This window comes from Lolium rigidum, chromosome 5 (assembly GCF_022539505.1).
Source record: "Lolium rigidum isolate FL_2022 chromosome 5, APGP_CSIRO_Lrig_0.1, whole genome shotgun sequence".
In the NCBI taxonomy this organism is placed as follows: domain Eukaryota; kingdom Viridiplantae; phylum Streptophyta; class Magnoliopsida; order Poales; family Poaceae; genus Lolium; species Lolium rigidum.
This window is the reverse complement of record NC_061512.1, coordinates 133,022,477-133,039,834: the sequence shown is the minus strand read 5'-3', so window position 1 is coordinate 133,039,834 and position 17,358 is coordinate 133,022,477. Positions and strand designations below refer to the sequence as shown.

At 41.4% G+C, this 17,358-nt stretch overlaps 1 protein-coding gene across 2 annotated transcripts; it reads right to left on the bottom strand.

Annotated features, from left to right (window-relative positions):
• Positions 1 to 975: 975 nt before the first annotated feature.
• LOC124654688 (regulatory-associated protein of TOR 1-like) lies at positions 976 to 10,572 on the bottom strand. Of its 2 annotated transcripts, none has more exons than XM_047193684.1 (23): positions 10,231 to 10,572; positions 8,451 to 8,553; positions 7,989 to 8,071; positions 7,747 to 7,905; positions 7,552 to 7,668; positions 7,262 to 7,416; positions 7,006 to 7,160; positions 6,789 to 6,933; positions 6,635 to 6,713; positions 6,448 to 6,549; positions 6,075 to 6,158; positions 5,868 to 5,978; positions 5,421 to 5,774; positions 5,161 to 5,341; positions 4,457 to 5,062; positions 4,031 to 4,357; positions 3,793 to 3,916; positions 3,583 to 3,707; positions 3,361 to 3,500; positions 3,163 to 3,264; positions 2,422 to 2,507; positions 2,195 to 2,279; positions 976 to 2,065 (listed from the first exon to the last, which is right to left on the bottom strand). In XM_047193684.1, exons 1-23 carry the CDS (start codon positions 10,555 to 10,557, stop codon positions 1,724 to 1,726), a joined length of 4,092 nt encoding a protein of 1,363 aa, XP_047049640.1. In that variant the 5' UTR covers positions 10,558 to 10,572; the 3' UTR covers positions 976 to 1,723. The 2 variants fall into 2 exon arrangements, with proteins under 2 accessions (XP_047049640.1, XP_047049642.1); XM_047193686.1 differs by having other exon boundaries at positions 3,793 to 3,913.
• Positions 10,573 to 17,358: the final 6,786 nt, after the last annotated feature.

The window sequence follows — 17,358 nt, the reverse complement described above, 5'->3', positions numbered from 1 at the left end:
AAATTCCCACCACCATTTCCCACGCCACACCAAACGTGGGATTAAAAGTAATAATGAAATTATCAAGCCAAATCCCTGAACAAACTCCCACAGCTAAACTCTCATTCGCTTTCCTTTATGTTGTCAAACACGCTGCTAGAGGCAGTCTTAGCACTCGCTGCATTTGCAACAACTGCAACCGCGATACCATTCCCATTTCTCCTCTATGTATATGTATAGAAATCGAATCGAACACAACTTCGATCTCCGCAATTGCCGCTCCTCTGTGACTGTCGGCCTTGACACGCTCTTTCCTCCTGCTCCAAGGATTGCCATTACCGTTCTCTCCTTGGTGTTTGCACTACTCTATGTTCTCTCCGACGATAGAGCTCAGTTTGGGATGGTCATGGTACAAAGTGATGGTGAGGAGCTAAGGATTCACGGAAGCCTCAGCTGTAAGCCTGTGGGAGGAGGCAATCACTACCTGTGATCTCAAGAGAAAATAAGTGAATCCGAGTTGGTAGAAATGGTACCAATAGTAGCCTTTTCAAATGGCCTAAGCACAAAACATGACCAGGCCAAAAACTTTGGAAGCGAAATTGATCATTACGACGGTCTCAGGATAAAAACCACTCAGCCAACAGTCACTAGTGAAATACAACCACTCGAAAAAATAGTGAAAACTTAATGTCCTCACAACCTCAAGCATTTCCTCGCATGCTATGAAATCTCACATAAAATTCATTTCACCACATCCCAAAATAAGATTGCCAGTTGTTTGAATGAAACATCGCCAGCATCTTGTTTGTTATGCCTCCAACTTGTCAAGATAAACTCAGTACATGCAACACTATCTTCGGGGTTCAAGCTCATGCTGCATAATCCTAACAATCAAAATAGACCACGTATAATGCCAGGCACAATATTTAGAGACCACAGCTATCTCGATTTTTTAACAGCCCATGATACTATGCAGAAAAAAATAAGAACAATGTGTACAGACACAAGCTTCTTCTTCACTTAATTATTCATCAGAATATGTCAGATACACCCAAGGACAAACATGCATTACATCTTAAGAGAGTTAACTACTGTACAAATGCAGTTCATATATACAAATAGACAGTGAAGCCAGAGCTGTGACAATGAATGAGCTGGAGAATACTAATTCAAGCAAGCCATGGTAACAACTCACCTCTAATCCTATATTAGCTGGAAAAGGAGCATCTATCTATGCAGAACATCTGTGAGGAGGCATGTGCATTGCATTCTCCCTCCCTGGCCCATATAAACAACCACTTGCTCGAGCAGGCCACCGCCAAACCCGACTTATGATATGAAGCGTCGGCAAACCTTTTTACACTTTGGAAAGAAAGAGAACTGACTAAGAGAACAATCCAAATGCGGACGGCTATTTACATTTCAGCTAACCTAGGTATGATTATTTGAGAAGCCTCCTAGTTCACTGATGGGGACAACAGCTGCCTATCACTTTCACAACCTTCTGCAGGGGAGGCTAATGAATCTTTTTTTGTATCTTACAAATTGCACACGCCGATCAGAGATGTAGATGCCCAACACAAGCAATATGGACCAAAAGCCGCGGCACTAGCACCACCACCATGTTGCTGACCAGGCTTTGTATCATCTTGTATCTTGTAGCTGAACCTGCTGCGGATCCAGCAGTTGGCCAATCATATGGCCTACTGATTGCATCATCATTGCATGCCACAAGATGTAAAACTCATCTTACTTGATAATTGTCCTCAGCATAGATAGAGACCAGAGCATTATCACCAGCACCAGCAGCCAGGAGAGATTTGTACGGATGGAAAGAAAGGCAGTTTACACTGCCTATTCTTTGGCCCATAAAAGATGGCTGGTAGCGAATGATCGTTAATTGTTCTCCTTCAAGACTGAACACTTTAATCATCTGCTTAGCTGAGCCACTTGCAATGACCGGGGCATGTCTATGAACAGCTAATGCAGTTAATGAACCCCTGTGAGCTTCAATAGTGAGGTAGGGTTCAGCTGCCCTTCTAATATCAAGAAACTGAATGTCTCCAGCTTGAGATGCGCTTACAATCTGTGATCACACATATTATATAGCTTTGTAAAGCTCAAGCATACCTTTTTTTCCAAATATACCACTTTAAACAATTAAAAATATAACACCACAAAGAGCACAACAATACAGAAGATGTCGCCAAAATACCTTGTATGGATCAAATCCAGGCTGAAATCCTATACCGACAACCTTTTCAGTTCTTGGGGAATGTGGTCTTGCCATATAAACTAACCTGCATAAGGAAAAAACATCCGAATGAATGAGCATAAATGGGGATAAAGGGCAACACAGAATGAATCTACTACGCTGAAGATATGGATGATCTCTCCTCAAACATCATTTAGGGTAAAGGACAGAAAAAAATCTTTGCTTACCTGTCGGGAGTACGAACATCAAATATTCTCACGGATGCGTCAATAAAACCGGCAGCAAATTGACCGGGTCGAACTTGAGATGCAGACTGAAACAGAAATAGCAAGCAATGGTCATTCACAACACAAGATGCAAAGCTCATCAATACGACTTGACACAATAGCTCAAATGGGATACAAAGTTCTATGGATCAAAAATACATAAATTCTTAAGAAGCAAGACACCAAATGTTATTTTGCTAATTGTATTCCTTACATAATGGAAAAGGGCCAACAACAAAACAAGCTAACAAAAACCAACTGAAATACACTGCTTATACTCTTAATTGAGTTAACTTTTGGAATAACCTGTGCGCAAATACTTCAGAAAAAAAATACTCTAGCATACAATGTTCAACCTAAGAAAATGACCAGTACCAATAGAAAGCAGCCCCAAACCCTTTAAGATTTCATTTCCCTTTGTGCAACAGTGCAAATATCCCAGTTCAACCAAACTAGTGAATAAGAAACTTGTATCTCATAAAACATATAGCTAACGGTGAAACACCATACGTATTGGCAACCACTGATTAGTATGAAAATTTGGCAAGCCACCAAGTATAGAGCAGGAGCAGCAGATCAGAAATGAAGCACATATAGATAACTGACCAATTCTCAAGCAAGGTCCAAAACTGACTAGCTTAACAACAATTTTGCATACAATTATTCTGATGATTCGAAGAGCACATTGTAACCAGAACTCACCAGAGCTGAAATGCCGCTGTCAGCAGATGATTGTATGGTGTGGAGAAGTTGCTCCTTGTCAAGATCCCATACAAAGATGGAAGACATGTCACCAGATGCATACTGGTGTATAACAAACAGAGTAGGTTCCAGTATTAGAGCAGTCTTAATAAAATACAGATGTACTTAAGTCATTCGAAAGAGACATCAGAATATCACCAGATAACCAGATTGCTGTTGCCAGTCAATAACAGCACTGCGTCCAACAGCTCGATGGCCCTGAACTGATGAGAAAGCAGTTACAAGTTGCTGTCCACCCTTTTGGGTATAGTTTCTCCATATACGGACATTTCCATCACCTGCAATGTGAAAATACATATCACAAACAGTACATATTAACAGTACAGATACAACAGACAACAATAAAGAGGAGAGACATACTTGAGCCAACTAAAAGCAAGCTTTCATCAAGCTCATTGATAAGCAAAAGTTTTGATAGACCTCTCTCAGATAACTTGTGGTTTTCAAAAGTATTCACTGGTAGAGCATCGTCATAGTTCCACACTCTGGCATAGGATACAGTAGGGCAAAACTTTAGACAACTGCACTCATGCAAGTAATACACAATTATTTTCAATTCAAGAAAATCACCTTATTTGCTCGTTCTCATCAGCTGCAACAACGATTGGTGCAAAAGGCAACAGCAATGCTGATTTTGTACCCAGCTCAAACCTTGTATCCCAACTAGCAATTTGGCTGGTCATCTTGCATGCTGCTATTCCGACCGACCAGAAAAAGGAGAAGAGGAACCGTCACAAATGAAATACAAATAAGTAATGAATTAAAAAAAGCAATACTTCAATGCAGAATAAACTGTCAATCCACGTACAGGAACGCTGACATTTTCCAATGCAATCCATTGCAATTCGTTCCCGCTCTTCTCTTCTAGCACTTGCTTCCCCGTTATCATCAGAATTATTTAGAAGTGGCCTAGAGAAGTGGCCACAACTCCAGTTATAAATTGTTGATTGGGGAAGTATATTAAGCTCACTGGTACTGGGCGGTGCAGCAGAGCTTAAGACCGGATCAGCTAAGCCATCAGGGGAATTCAAGAGGTGTGGTCTAAACTCCATAGAACACACGCGGCGCAGGCCTGTAAGGTAATCATGCTGAGGGGGGCTAACAGGAGGAGTCCTAAATGCCATTGAGAAATTTGCTGCACAATGTTGGAATTAGTCAATGAACAGTTAATCCTATTGAAAGAAAAAGGTAAGAGACACTACAAGCACATTGCAAAAAAGAGATTATAACCTACCAGAGTTCATGTCAAACCAGGAAGAAGAACGTGCCATTCCAATGTTTGATGAAGGAGCAGATGTCTCGCCTGCACCCCCACTGCCAAATCTATTTCTCATGACCACTTGCTCGACCCCTACGTGGGATAGTGCTCTCCGGCCAATACTTGCAATTCTTGGATAAGGGTCTTTAGCAACAGAGCACATAGTCGAAATAAATTGAGAATAAATTCCACTATCAATAATAGGCCTTGACCTGGTGTAGTTGAGACCGCCGTTACTTGCATTCTCCCTAAGCAATATGCCTGAATCAGAGTGCTGAGAAGAATCGTCTGACTGGGGAGACCCATGCATGATGCTGTTTGTCGCGATCGGGCTGCTCGTAGAAATTCTCCCATCACGGCCCGTGGCACTGTTATCACTACCAACCCTTAACACAGGACCAATATGAGAAGAGAGACCACTGCTGCCTTGCAGAAAGTTGCTGGGACTGTAAACATTGCTTGGGTTATTAATATTGGCCAATGATGGTAATGACTTTAGTAGTGAATTGGTTTGAGGTCTCCAGTACTCCGCAGCAACAATTTTGAGATGTTTGTTGTGGCCCAACGCAAAGCGGGTAAGAGCTGGAAGACATCAGCTTGACTCAAACTGATTGCCACAAAGCTAATAGGAAAAAAAAAGACTATTTAGGAAGTACAAGATATTTTTCAGGTCCACATACCTACAGACACCTCAGCTCTAACAAGAGGGCTACCATCTGAAGAAAGTTGCAGAAGGCTCCGAACAACATTTATTTCAGCCCTCGCCTTTTCATCATCATCAGAGTCATCATCACCTCCATTCATTGATGAAGATCCAATATCCAAGAGATTTCCAAGAGCAAAAACAGCAGAGGCTCTAACCTGCCAAGGCCAAATATTTATTGCTTAAGTTGTTAACTGGCAGTAAGGGATAAATGAAACAACATGAAGTATACCGTACCTCAGGTTGAGGCTCGGCCAATAAACATATAACAATTTCTGGTGCATTTGATTGTAGACCAAGTAACTGAGCCTCAGGAAAATCCTCCCACAGTTTGCCAAGGCATAAACAAAGCCATTGCAAAAGCAAAGGCTCTGTTTGTGCATCATGAGGATTCTCAGGTTGCAGATGTCTCAGGCAAACATCTATAAGACCTGCATTCATACAAGCCTCTTGACCCCTCCTATGCCCATCCACAATAACTGCTAAAACAAAAGCAGCCATGGCACGCTGCTCTGGGTAAGCATCCAAACTGTCGAGAAACCTGATAAAATATGCATGCCCTCCATCTTTCACCAAATCAACCTGGCATGACTGTCATTTCAACAAAAAGAGCAACTAAGTGAGCACCAGACTCTTTCAATACAACAGGAACAGCTGCGGAAAATTTCGAAGCAGAGCAAGTACCTTATCAAGAGAGAGAATTTTTGTCCATATGAACACAAGAATTTGACGCAACTCCATCGCACTTGTTTGAAGAAGTTTGAGCACGTAAGGGAAGATACCAACAGACAAGGCCTAAAACAATGATGCAACATTGTTTGAATACCGATAAGGAATAAATAACCACAATTTTGTACAAAAAAAGGTCTGCAGATTATGTCAGCTACATACCAAATCAACTGCCCACGGTCCCATGTCAAGAAATCTTCCGAGAAGAACGAGCGCTCTAAATCTGTGTGATTGACTAAGCAGGACCTACGCAAAGCATGGTTGTATCAGGAGAAAAGGAAAACAGCAAAAGAAATATTGCTGACAACTGTACAAAAGTGTAGCACATTCTCCCAAATCAGCACTTGTAGCATGAGGTCGGGAACCAATGAAGATAACAACATGATATAAATAGAACCAAGATGGTAAAATAGGCGACGAGAGGTGGACAAACCAAACAATGTCTCTTGCCTCTTACTTGGGGAGTTTGTTACAATCTCAAATAAAAAAAAGCACTACTAGCCTCAAGAAAAGTTGCCCAGAGACACTGCCTTACCTGAAGAACAATGGGTAATTGTTCAGGTGGTTTCTTATCCTTCGAGCCATGATCAAGCCACACTTCAAATGCTGTCAATTGTTCCGTGAAAAATGGGCTCGGCTGTTTGAGTAAGGAGACAAGCTAAGTGATGGTAATGAAGCGATAAGTCAAATGACATAGTAAAACCAACAATAAGTAGCAAGACCTGAAACTCTGCGTTAGGATCAGCAATCAATTGAGGAAGCTTGGAAAGGCAGATCTCCGCAGCCATGTCCCATGCATCCCTGACATTTAGCTAATTACAGAAAATGCAGAAAAGGTATATATTATACAAACACTTGATCAGTGTAGGTAATTACCACATGTGGTGTTGATGTGTTGGTGGCAACATTGGGTATGTAATTGGAGAACAGTTTGCAGACCGCATGATTCTCTCAGCAAGTAGGAAGTTGCGGAAAAGACTAGCGACCAAAAGATCCTGCCTGAAAAGCCTTTGGAATAGTTCTGCACAGTGAAATTTGATCATAAAAGTGATGCCTGTTGATATTACTTTTTAACTCAAATGACCTTCCATACCATGAGGAAGAACATTCCATGCAATAGTATCTGTAATAGCAGTGAAAATCCAGTTCAACTCCCCCAGGAGTGTTTTACGGTCATTTTGCCTTCCAGGAATTTGGTCAATAAGAGAGTGATCCAGAGAACCACGGAGTAATGATCGATTACAAAACCTGCATAGTTATAAATGTTCACAGATCAGTACAAATGTCAGTTCAAATCAGAAGGGGGACTATACAGATACATAGAGAGAGAGAGAAGAGGGGGGGGGGACCAGTGCAACGCCATTTTGATGGGTGTGGTCAGGCAAGCTGTAAACACATCAGCAGGATATTCTGCACTCTGTGGAAGAGTTTGATGTGACTCGCAGGCAGCAAGGAGAATGCAATCCTTCGAAGATGTAGAAGAGCTTGAACTCCAGTCTAGGCGCTGAAGTCAACATAAGGAAACATAATGAATATTAAACTATCCAAGAATCATACATACGTAAAATACTACGAGTCTATGATCCATAAATCATGTTTCTTCTAATGTACAAAAATTAGCAGGAGCTATAGTATATACCTCAAGAAAAGCTTTGACAATCATTCCAGCTGCTGAGCAGTCGAAAACATAAATCGATGGTGTTTTCAGCCATGAATCAAGATCAGTAATCGGAAGAGGGATATACTGTGTGTAACTCTGCATCAAAGTACAAAAAGGATGCTTATTAAATAGTGCATTAACATATTCAATGTCTGACTCTTTAGCAACATTCACCTTGTTAAACACCCAAATCTCCCCATTGGCTGTAGGCTTTGGTACGCCATGACCATTGTAATGAAAAAGAACTCTCTCTGATCTGGCATATTTGCGGCAAGTATTACAAAGCTTCTTTACTTCTTCGACTGTGGGATCCAGCTGAAGCTTATAACGAGCCTGCAAACATCATTAGCACATGAAGATGTAAGCAGTGATATCAATTTATCAGAACACTATCTAAGTAAAAAGTAGTGTGTCACCTTAGGCTGCCATCGCTCATACTGTGAGTGTAATGTTTTTCCAATAGTTTCAAGCGCTTTGGGAGGTGCCATAGAAAATGGATCTGCAAAGAAAAGCTGTGAGCAGATAACAAGGTAACTGAAGTGCAATAGAGTTTTGACATACTATGCTATCAGCTATCTACAACGATAACCAATTAACCATCACCCATATCTAAATCTGGTACATTTCACATTCTCAACAAATAATTATCACAACTATTAACAAGTCAAGTTCATATCAATTATCACGTAATTAATAATACAAAAAATACTAACGTTGTTATAGCTAGTAAGACACATAAGAGGTAAAAAAAAATTAAACGGATATGGAGCTGCATACCGCACCATGAACACGGAAAATAATCACCAATAGATGATTTAAAAAATTCTCTTGGCTCATTACAGATTGGGATAAGCATACACACATGACCAGATGTTTACCTATCCAACACTCCATTCTTGCACAAGGGGAAATTTTAATTACATCCGGTGGATCAACACTAATGTTTAAGCATAATACGAGTGCAACACATCCAGTCTTCATCTGCAACCAGAGGCAACTATTAGTATATAGAATATGCAAAATGTGGGCAGTTTATGAAAATAACACCATCCAAAGGTTAGACCACAATTGATAAAGAGTAAAAACAAATACTAAAACAGCCACAAGGAGCAATCAGGAAGGTATGACTAACACAGACCAACACTCCGACAAAACTAGAGAACCAATTGCGATACTAAAGCTATTTATTCATTAGCATTAGCTAGGTCCACTAGAAATGAACAAACCACAGCTGTGTCAAAATTTATATATATAATAAATGTAATAGCTCCTTGCTAACATAATAATTTAGCATAAATCTTTTTTACAAAACTCATGATAGGTAGTAGGTACACAAATGGTTAATAAAGTTAACGACAATGCTCTAGTCCAGACAAATAAACATAATCTGCAAACCTGCTCGAGAGTTAATTTGCATATGAAGGGAATGGGTAGCTTACTATACATCAACTTCTACAAAGAGCTTATAGGGAGTAAAAGAACAAGTTAGGTGAACATCTACACTTGTCCAAAAGCAATCAGCCAAATCTCTACTCCTAAAATTGTCCCACAGGAAATTTCAAGGGTAATAATGTTGAATCGTTTTCAAGCATGGCAGCCTCATGCTAATCATCCAAGTCATCTTCCTCGTATTGCCATGAGTTGTAACACCATATATACTTCAAATTGATGGCATTGCCAAAGTGAGATCCTATAAGCCCCCATGTACTCAGTCGCAGTCACGCGCGTAATACTTAACAATGGAATTTCTTAAGACCATCAGTGACACTTGTACATTGGGTAGCCAACTTTTCCTTGAGAACTTTTACATCAAACCAGAATTTGGTCATCGCCTCACTCCCTACTTAGCTTCACCACACACAAAACATCACTACATCAGCAGCAAGTATCAACTTTATCCACTTGATACCCATACAATATTTGGGTATTGCATACCTACTTTTACATTTAAAAAGAGATGTGCTCTGTTGGTTAAAATCACAATACCTATCGTCACAAAACTTCCTAAAAGTGGGTAGGCCAGAATGATAATCATACGAGAAAGTGCTCTGTTAAGAAAGCCATAGTAATTGCGTTAGTTGACTTGCTTATTTGAATTATTGTTATTGACCGATTAATCACACTCGCGGTGGTGATCTTGGTGCTGCATTTACCTGTAGCGATCCCGTGCATCACTTAATTAGTCGACGAATAAGCGTGATTACGATATAACATAGCAGCAACGATAACGGTTCCCTCTTGCATTAATTAATGAATGGAACGGACAGCACAATAACGTAAAACGGCATCAGCATCTCCACGCATTTTGGAGGAGAATGGCACCAATTCGCAGCTAACAATAATAAGTATGCTCATAGTCCAGAATCTGGATAGCCAGTCGACAGATTTGGTTATCCAGCTGGCAAGACTAAATCATGACAACGTCAAGAGTTTTATCATCTTACCCATAATATATTGTTAACAGTGTGGTGATGAAATCGTAACCGTAAAGCCAGACAGCAGCTACTCCACACTTAGCTCATTCAACTAGGCGCGCTGTTAAACTGTAACCTCATGAGCATCACCTGACCGCTTCCCTGAGGCCTAACCATGGCAAATCTAAGGACGAAATGATCAACAAACAGGTGTAGGGGGGGCAACAGAAGCTATATCCATTACCCGGTCCTTTGGTCGCCACTTGGAGACGGGGCCGCTGGTGGAGGGCCCAGCGGCGGCGGCAGCGGCCTCATCGAAGCCGTCGTGCCGCTGCTCGCAGAGGACCACGGTCTGCGGCAGGCAGGCGACGAGCCCCACGGCCCTCCCGTCATCCTCCTCCTCCTCCCGCTCGGCGGGGAGCAGCGGGTCCGGCCCGTTGGCGGCGGGGAGGTCGCGGTCGGGCTGGAGGGTGACCGCCGCCGCCGCCGGGGAGGGCGTGGGGAGCGAGGGCGAGGAGGACGAGGAGGAGGAGTGCACGAGCCTGGACGCCATGAGATCTCCCAATGCCATCTACGTCTCGCCGGTCCCTCCCGCTAGGTTCTCACCCGGCTCGCCACTCCGCGGCCATCTCGGGGCGGGGGGAGTGTACGGTGGGCAGCGCGTGTCGCTGCCTACATCGATCGAACCGGCCCGGCGCGGCGAATCCGAATCCGGCCGCCGGGGACGGGCGCCGGCGAGGGGCTGGGGAGGAGGCGCGCGCGGGCGGGGTTTAGGGTTAGGGTTTGGCAGCTCGGGGATGCGGCGGAGAGGGTGGGGAGGAAGAGAGAGGCAGCCCGAGGCGAGGAGAGAGAGAAAGAGAGAGAAGGGGAAAACAGTATAAAAACTGGAAACTGGATTCTCTCCTCTCTTTTTCTTCCTTCCCCTTGCGTGGTTTGTTTTCTTCTTTTGGGGTTTGGTTTGGTTGCCCTCAAGATGAGTAGGTGCGCAGCCTCCTGCCCGTGTGTTTTGCTTCTTCAGCTATTGTGCTAGTAGCTTCAACTTCTCTTTGCTGGTGCTAGTGCTTCTCTTGTCCAACCATTTTCAGTGTGATTTCTGTATTACTTGAGCTGAGGTGGTATATTTTTTTACGGACGGTTAGTTTATTATAGTTTTGTGAAATTGTGATGCGTGGAAATTTGCTTATAAAATGCTGTTGATCAGTAGGTGCAAGAACAGACAAAGTTAGTTGGCCAGATAGCAAATTTGCAATAGAAATAATTCCAACCTTTTCTCTTATTTTGTTCTTTGTGGCAGGGATTACTCATAATTTTCATTTCTAACACGTTTTACCCATCTTTTAATTGTGTGCCACATTTTGTCCACTAACAATATTTTTGCCCATTTTGGCCGTCTATAATCGGTGTTACCATGACTGTGTGCACTAGTCAATGCAGAGGCGGAAAGAAGAATATGTTACACCTGAAAACATGTATAGAATAAATGTGTCTCGGTTTTTGGCTAGTTTTTCTTATAACCCGGCAAATTCTTTTCTACAATTTCAATGAAAATACATATATCTTGCCTCGTTTGAAAAAAAAATGTGTCGGTCTGTTAACATGGCTCTTTTCTCTTTGCGAAAATCGTTAACATGGTGCTCACATGTCTGATGTGGAATGATACATGATACTGGAACTTCGCTAACCTGGCAAAATTTTAGTTAGAGGGTGAAACATGACACGCATTCAAAAGTATGGGTGGGATATCAATACAAACAAACAAAGCTTTTGCCTTGTTTCAAAAAGAAGATATAAAATGACGCAAATTGAAAATGTAAGGTAAAATGTGTCACGCATGTTAAGCTATGGGGGGTAAAAAGTGAAATTAACTCTTTGGAAAAACTAGTCATTCATAGAGAAATAATCGACCTAAATACCAAAGTGGGTGTTAGCATTAAGCTAGCGCAAGGCCAAATGCAGAGTTCGCAACAAACTGACATCATGTTCTTGCAACAAAAGAGAAAAGGAGTTTATGGTTTTGATTTTGATTTTGATTTTGGAGTTGGTGATCCTGATACGCTTTGCCAATATGAGGCGGTGTGGTCACCGGTGAATGAGGCAACGCGCACCTCATTAACATCGGGAATGGGGTTACAAACACGACGAGTTTGAGCGACTTATACTAGGATCAGCTCGGCTCGTAAAAAAATCGGGTAAGCTCTAATTGATTTGAGTGGAAGGTTGAGCCGTAAAGTTGGCTCGTACTCACCTTGTGACGACCTCGAGTCGGTCTTAAACTAGTTTTGAGCGAAAAATAAAAATAAAAATTCTAATATTTCAATGTAATTTTTTAACTAGTAAGACACACAACGATATCATAATAAAAAAAAATGTACTTGCAAGGATAGGGAAGATCTGTCTCGTTTCAAACTTTGGCCCGAAGACCTATATATGGTGTAGCCTATTCATAGGGGCAGACAACGTACCATTAAATACCAAATTTACTCGCATAATTGATCTTCCAAATTTTGTTGCGCGTAGAAGGAAAGAAAAATCACTAATAACATACAAGGCAACAAATTATTGTACTGTATTTATTTTTAATATGGAAAAATAATTACACATAATTATATTGTTTTAAGCTACTGAGCTAAAATAGAGCGAGCTAGTGGTCGTTTAAGATCAGCTAGTGTTTAGGTTGAACTAGTAAGACACTTATACTCGGCTCATTTCATTTTTGAGTCGACCACGAGCAAAGCTAAAAGACGAGTTGGTCTCGAGCCGCTCGTGAGTCTCAAGTCTTTCTTCCGACCCTAATCGGGAATATTGATATTGTTCACCGCAGAGGTGATAAATCTGAGTTCATGGAACAACCACACTTTGATACTACCAAAAGTAACTCGGAGTTTCGTCGAATGTTCTCAACTCTAGTAAATCAGAAAAGAGATCCAGATTCCTACACCTACGGAAATCATCCTACAAAATAACTTTACGGGCTGACGTGGTGGCTTGATATATTCTTAACCGAGTCATGATACACACACAGCCTCTCGTAAGCACGGTGCGATTCAGTTAACCGCCATGACAGTTTTCCTCGTCAGCAATCTAGCTAGAAAGCCCCTTTGAGGATTAGCTTAATCAGCACTAGCAACCCTTTTGTAGCTTTGTGTTGCAAGTTGCACGCATGCTTGTTGACCCGTGGAGGACTCGTGCGTACTTGCTGGTCGTCTTTGATCCACCCAAATATTGACATATATCTACACTACTTAAAAAGGAGGAACATGTTCCTTATTCTGCCCAAATCTCAATACGTCAAACTTTGGTCGTCGTACAATTCGTCCGCTTCGTCATCCCGCGCGGCCCAACTGGGCCGAAGCCCAACACTCGAGCAGAACGGGAACGGCAGCCGAAACCCTCGCTCCTCACCCGGGACGCAATCCTCGCGCTCGCGCCGACCGCCTCCATCTCCACATCCCGCCGCGCCGCCCCCTCCTCCCTTTGGCAGTAGAGAGCGGCTGCCAACCGCCTAAATCTCCACATCCCGTCGCACCTTCTCCCTTTGCCTCGGCGGTGCGGTTATGTCGAATCCATGTCGCTACCGTGGCCTCACTATACCGCCGCCGCACAAGGAAACCCTAGCTGCATCGAGCTTGCATTGACGCGCCCGCCTCCGAAGCACTCCGCACCCATAGCTGCCACCTCGAGGTCAGCCTCAGGTGGATAGCCTGCCTATAGGTGGTTCGGCTGCGGAGCTTCAGTCAAGGTTGACATCCCCGAGGAGCCCCCACTTCCTTGCCTGGTTCTCGGATGCGGAGGATGGAAGACGGAACCATACAGTAATCTTCGCCATGGGCATATACGGTATAGCCTCATATTATCATGTGTTCCTTTCTGTTTACGGGGTTGGTTGTGACCTTATGTGTTGTCCGCTTATTCAATGAATATAATCTATACTATACCTGGACGTGGTAAGCTCTGTGATTTCCCTTATCCTTGAGGCGGAATTTTCCATCCATCGTCCAGCAAGGCCGCAAGGCGGAATTCGTTGATGATGCAACTGCCAGTGGCGACGCCGAGGATGCTGACAATCTGCCAATGCTGGTGGGGCATCTCACATGGCGCCACCGTCTCCAGTGATATGTTACTCTAATATCGCTAGGTTTTTCTGAAGTAGCTGACTTAAGTCCGGTAAGATATATATATATATATGTTCATGAATTGAGGGTATTCCTTTACTCACTAAATTCTGGAGCTCATTCTTTCTTTATTCTAGCAACTGAATGATAAAATGATGTATTTATGTATTTGTACTGATGTAGAGGATCAAATTTTTACTATAGTTTCATTAAAGGTTCATGATATACTCTTAGTCAACATGACATGAGTTTCTGTGTTTTTGCACCTTTTGTACTTCTCCAATCATCCGCTTTAAAAACATAAAATCCATTTAGGATTTTAAAATGCATTACTAATGGTACCTTGATGTGAAATTGTTTGCTTCATGAATCATTTGCTCTGAAGTGGTACCGTTATTTTACAGATTTTTTATATTGCGGGAATTGAGTTATTTCAAATCCGTAGTATATGTGAAGGAAAGTATTGCAAGGCTTCCCACTGTGAACAGGGTATTTGATTCTGTCAAAAAAAGAAGCCTTGGCGGACAGTTTGATCGAGCAATACCACTCCATGGCAATGCTCTCCTTTGTTTATTCTAACAACTGGATGATAAAATCATCTATTTAAGTATTTGTAGTGATCTGTTTTTTCACTAAAGCTTCATGTTTTTACTCTTAGTCAGCATGGCATCAGTTTATCTTTTTTTTTGCGCTTTCAGTACTACTCCAATCATCAGTTCTGAAACCATAAACTTCATTTTTCCTAAATATGAGACGTTTTGGGAGTTCAACTATTTATGAACGGAGTGTACTAATTAAGAATTGTTGATTTCAAGTTATGTCTGAATCTGGGATTAATGGCTCTGTGCCCATGTAACTTGTGTGATAAATTGCTTGCTTGTGTTATCTCTTTTGACTTTCTTCATCTCCTTTTGAGAGAAATATTTGAATTTCTCTCTACATAATTACTATAAACAGTGCTAAAATCCTATTCGCAAAAAAAGCCTGGAAAGAACCCTTCGACTGAGGTTTTGCTGTACATTCAATTATAGAGCATGCTCATGTGGTGGGAGAGTTTTCATAATGCTTAATATAATTTGTTATTTTGTATTATATTTATGTTACTTTCTAAGTTACAATAGTTGTTTCATGCTCCGCTCATCTATCAATGGGTTCTGAAAGAAGATGCATTTTAATTCTTCCAAAACTTGAGAATAAAAATGTGTGCATGTTTCATGCTCCGCTCATCTATCACTACTGTTTCTGATCAACTTGCTGGGTAATGGTAAGATGGATGGTTTCAAGGAAAATATGAAAGAATCGATGTGCTGCCAATTTGTCAAAATTTTAGTCTGGGACAATGAAAAATGTGTGCATGTTCAGAGGCAGAATCAAAGACAAGCCCCAATCAGATATTATCAGATAGAAAAGTAGAAATGTACTCTAGATGAAACATTCGGAAGACATCATCTAGGCTTAGTTTCAGAGGAGCGGACCAAAAAATTGGGAGCTCCTTCTTTGTTTATTCTAGCAACTGGATTATAAAATTATACTCGTATATATTTATGTATTTGTAGTGATGTTTAGCAGGAAATTGTTCCTGTTGTTTTACTAAAGCTTCATGCTCTTACTCTTAGTCGGTACTTCTCTGTTTTTACACTTTCGGTACTTCTCCAATCATCAGCTCTGAAACCATAAACTCCATTTAGGATTTTGTAGTACTTTACTAATGATTTCATGGAGCGGTTGCGCGACGTTCCGCAGGTCGCACCCGGCCTACCACTAAGGCATCCTCACATCGAGATGTTGTCCGGGGATGTGCCCACGAGGCTGGGTCTTTGTGTCCTTCCTCAACCTCGGCAGTGACGCGATTTGAACTGAACGTTATCAAACCGAGCTCTGATGATACCAACAACGACTGGAAGCATCCGATGACGAGATGAGCATGCTTCTCGTGATGGTGTATGCACATGTGCCTTCGCTGCACTGAACTCGGTCTTCATATATGTGCTTGCAAGAAAGGGCAACTAATATGTTTCTATTTGTTAGAGAGCTCTGAATAAGATTATTGTTTTGTCCTCTTATAGAATTTGCTCTCCTTCCTCTTTGATGCTTTCATGATTAATAAGGTCTCTTCATGATTATGTTTACATACTATGGATGCATCAATGAAAATTTTGAGCTAAAGCTCCTGGTCCTCAAAGGTTACTGCTCTTTTTCATAGGGTTAGTGATCTCTTGCAGTTATATATGCATGCCATGTGTGTTTCTCCAAAAAAATAGGATTTACACTAACCATGCTATTGTAGTTCATTCACAGGACATTGATTCTTTCAAGATATAATTGCTTGGAAACTGGGAACTTTGTAGATCGTTTTTTTCCCTTCAAAATGGAGGGGGTACCCCTGGCCTCTGCATCATATCGACTTTGTAGATCGGGTACAATCCTATCCTCAAATCAGCTCTTGATTTATTCATTTTCAAAGAAGCACACTTACTCAATTATAAGTCTTGATGTTCCAGTTTTTGTTCCTGTTACTTTTGTGGTGTTGATTGTGGTGGCAAAGGTGCAAACCTTCTTTCTATCACTTATGAATCATCGTGTTGCGTTACCAAGTCTTCATATGTATAGCCTATATTTGTCAGTTGTTTGTTAAGCACTCCTTGTAGGATTCAGATGTTGCTAAATAGTTTCTACGTTATATGTCTTTGATGTAGCACTCCTTGGTGATTCATATGTCGAGTTTGTTTGTTGTTTGTTTTGTATCTTGATGTGCTTTGAGCTGTGAGCATCCCTGAATCACCAAGGCATCTATACTAAAAATTTGAAAGACATGAACTGCCTGAATTAAACTGCTCTATTGAACAGAAAAAATCAACCTTCTATTTTTTACTTTTTAGGTTCATGCTTTTTATTTTGTCATCATTAGCAGAATTAAATTTTGTTCTCTTGCATTGTGCAAACCATATATTTATTCTGAATTAAGGCAATTCAGTTTTCTATATGCTGGCTTTTGGGACTTGCATCACACTGACTAATATCTCAAAGTAGTTAGGAAAAAACCAATGTGCCTTTCATAGTCATAATCAAAGATCATAATAACACCATCCTACTGTGCTACTGTAAATAGCCTAACATGTTTTAGTTGCTTGTTTTATCTTTGTAGCCAGGGAAATCATATGAGTTTCTTATTCTGATGACAGTACAGTAGTTTAATTGAGCATATGTCTGAAACCTGAATAGTCTTTGTTATACTCAACCTGAATTTTCTTTGTTATTGT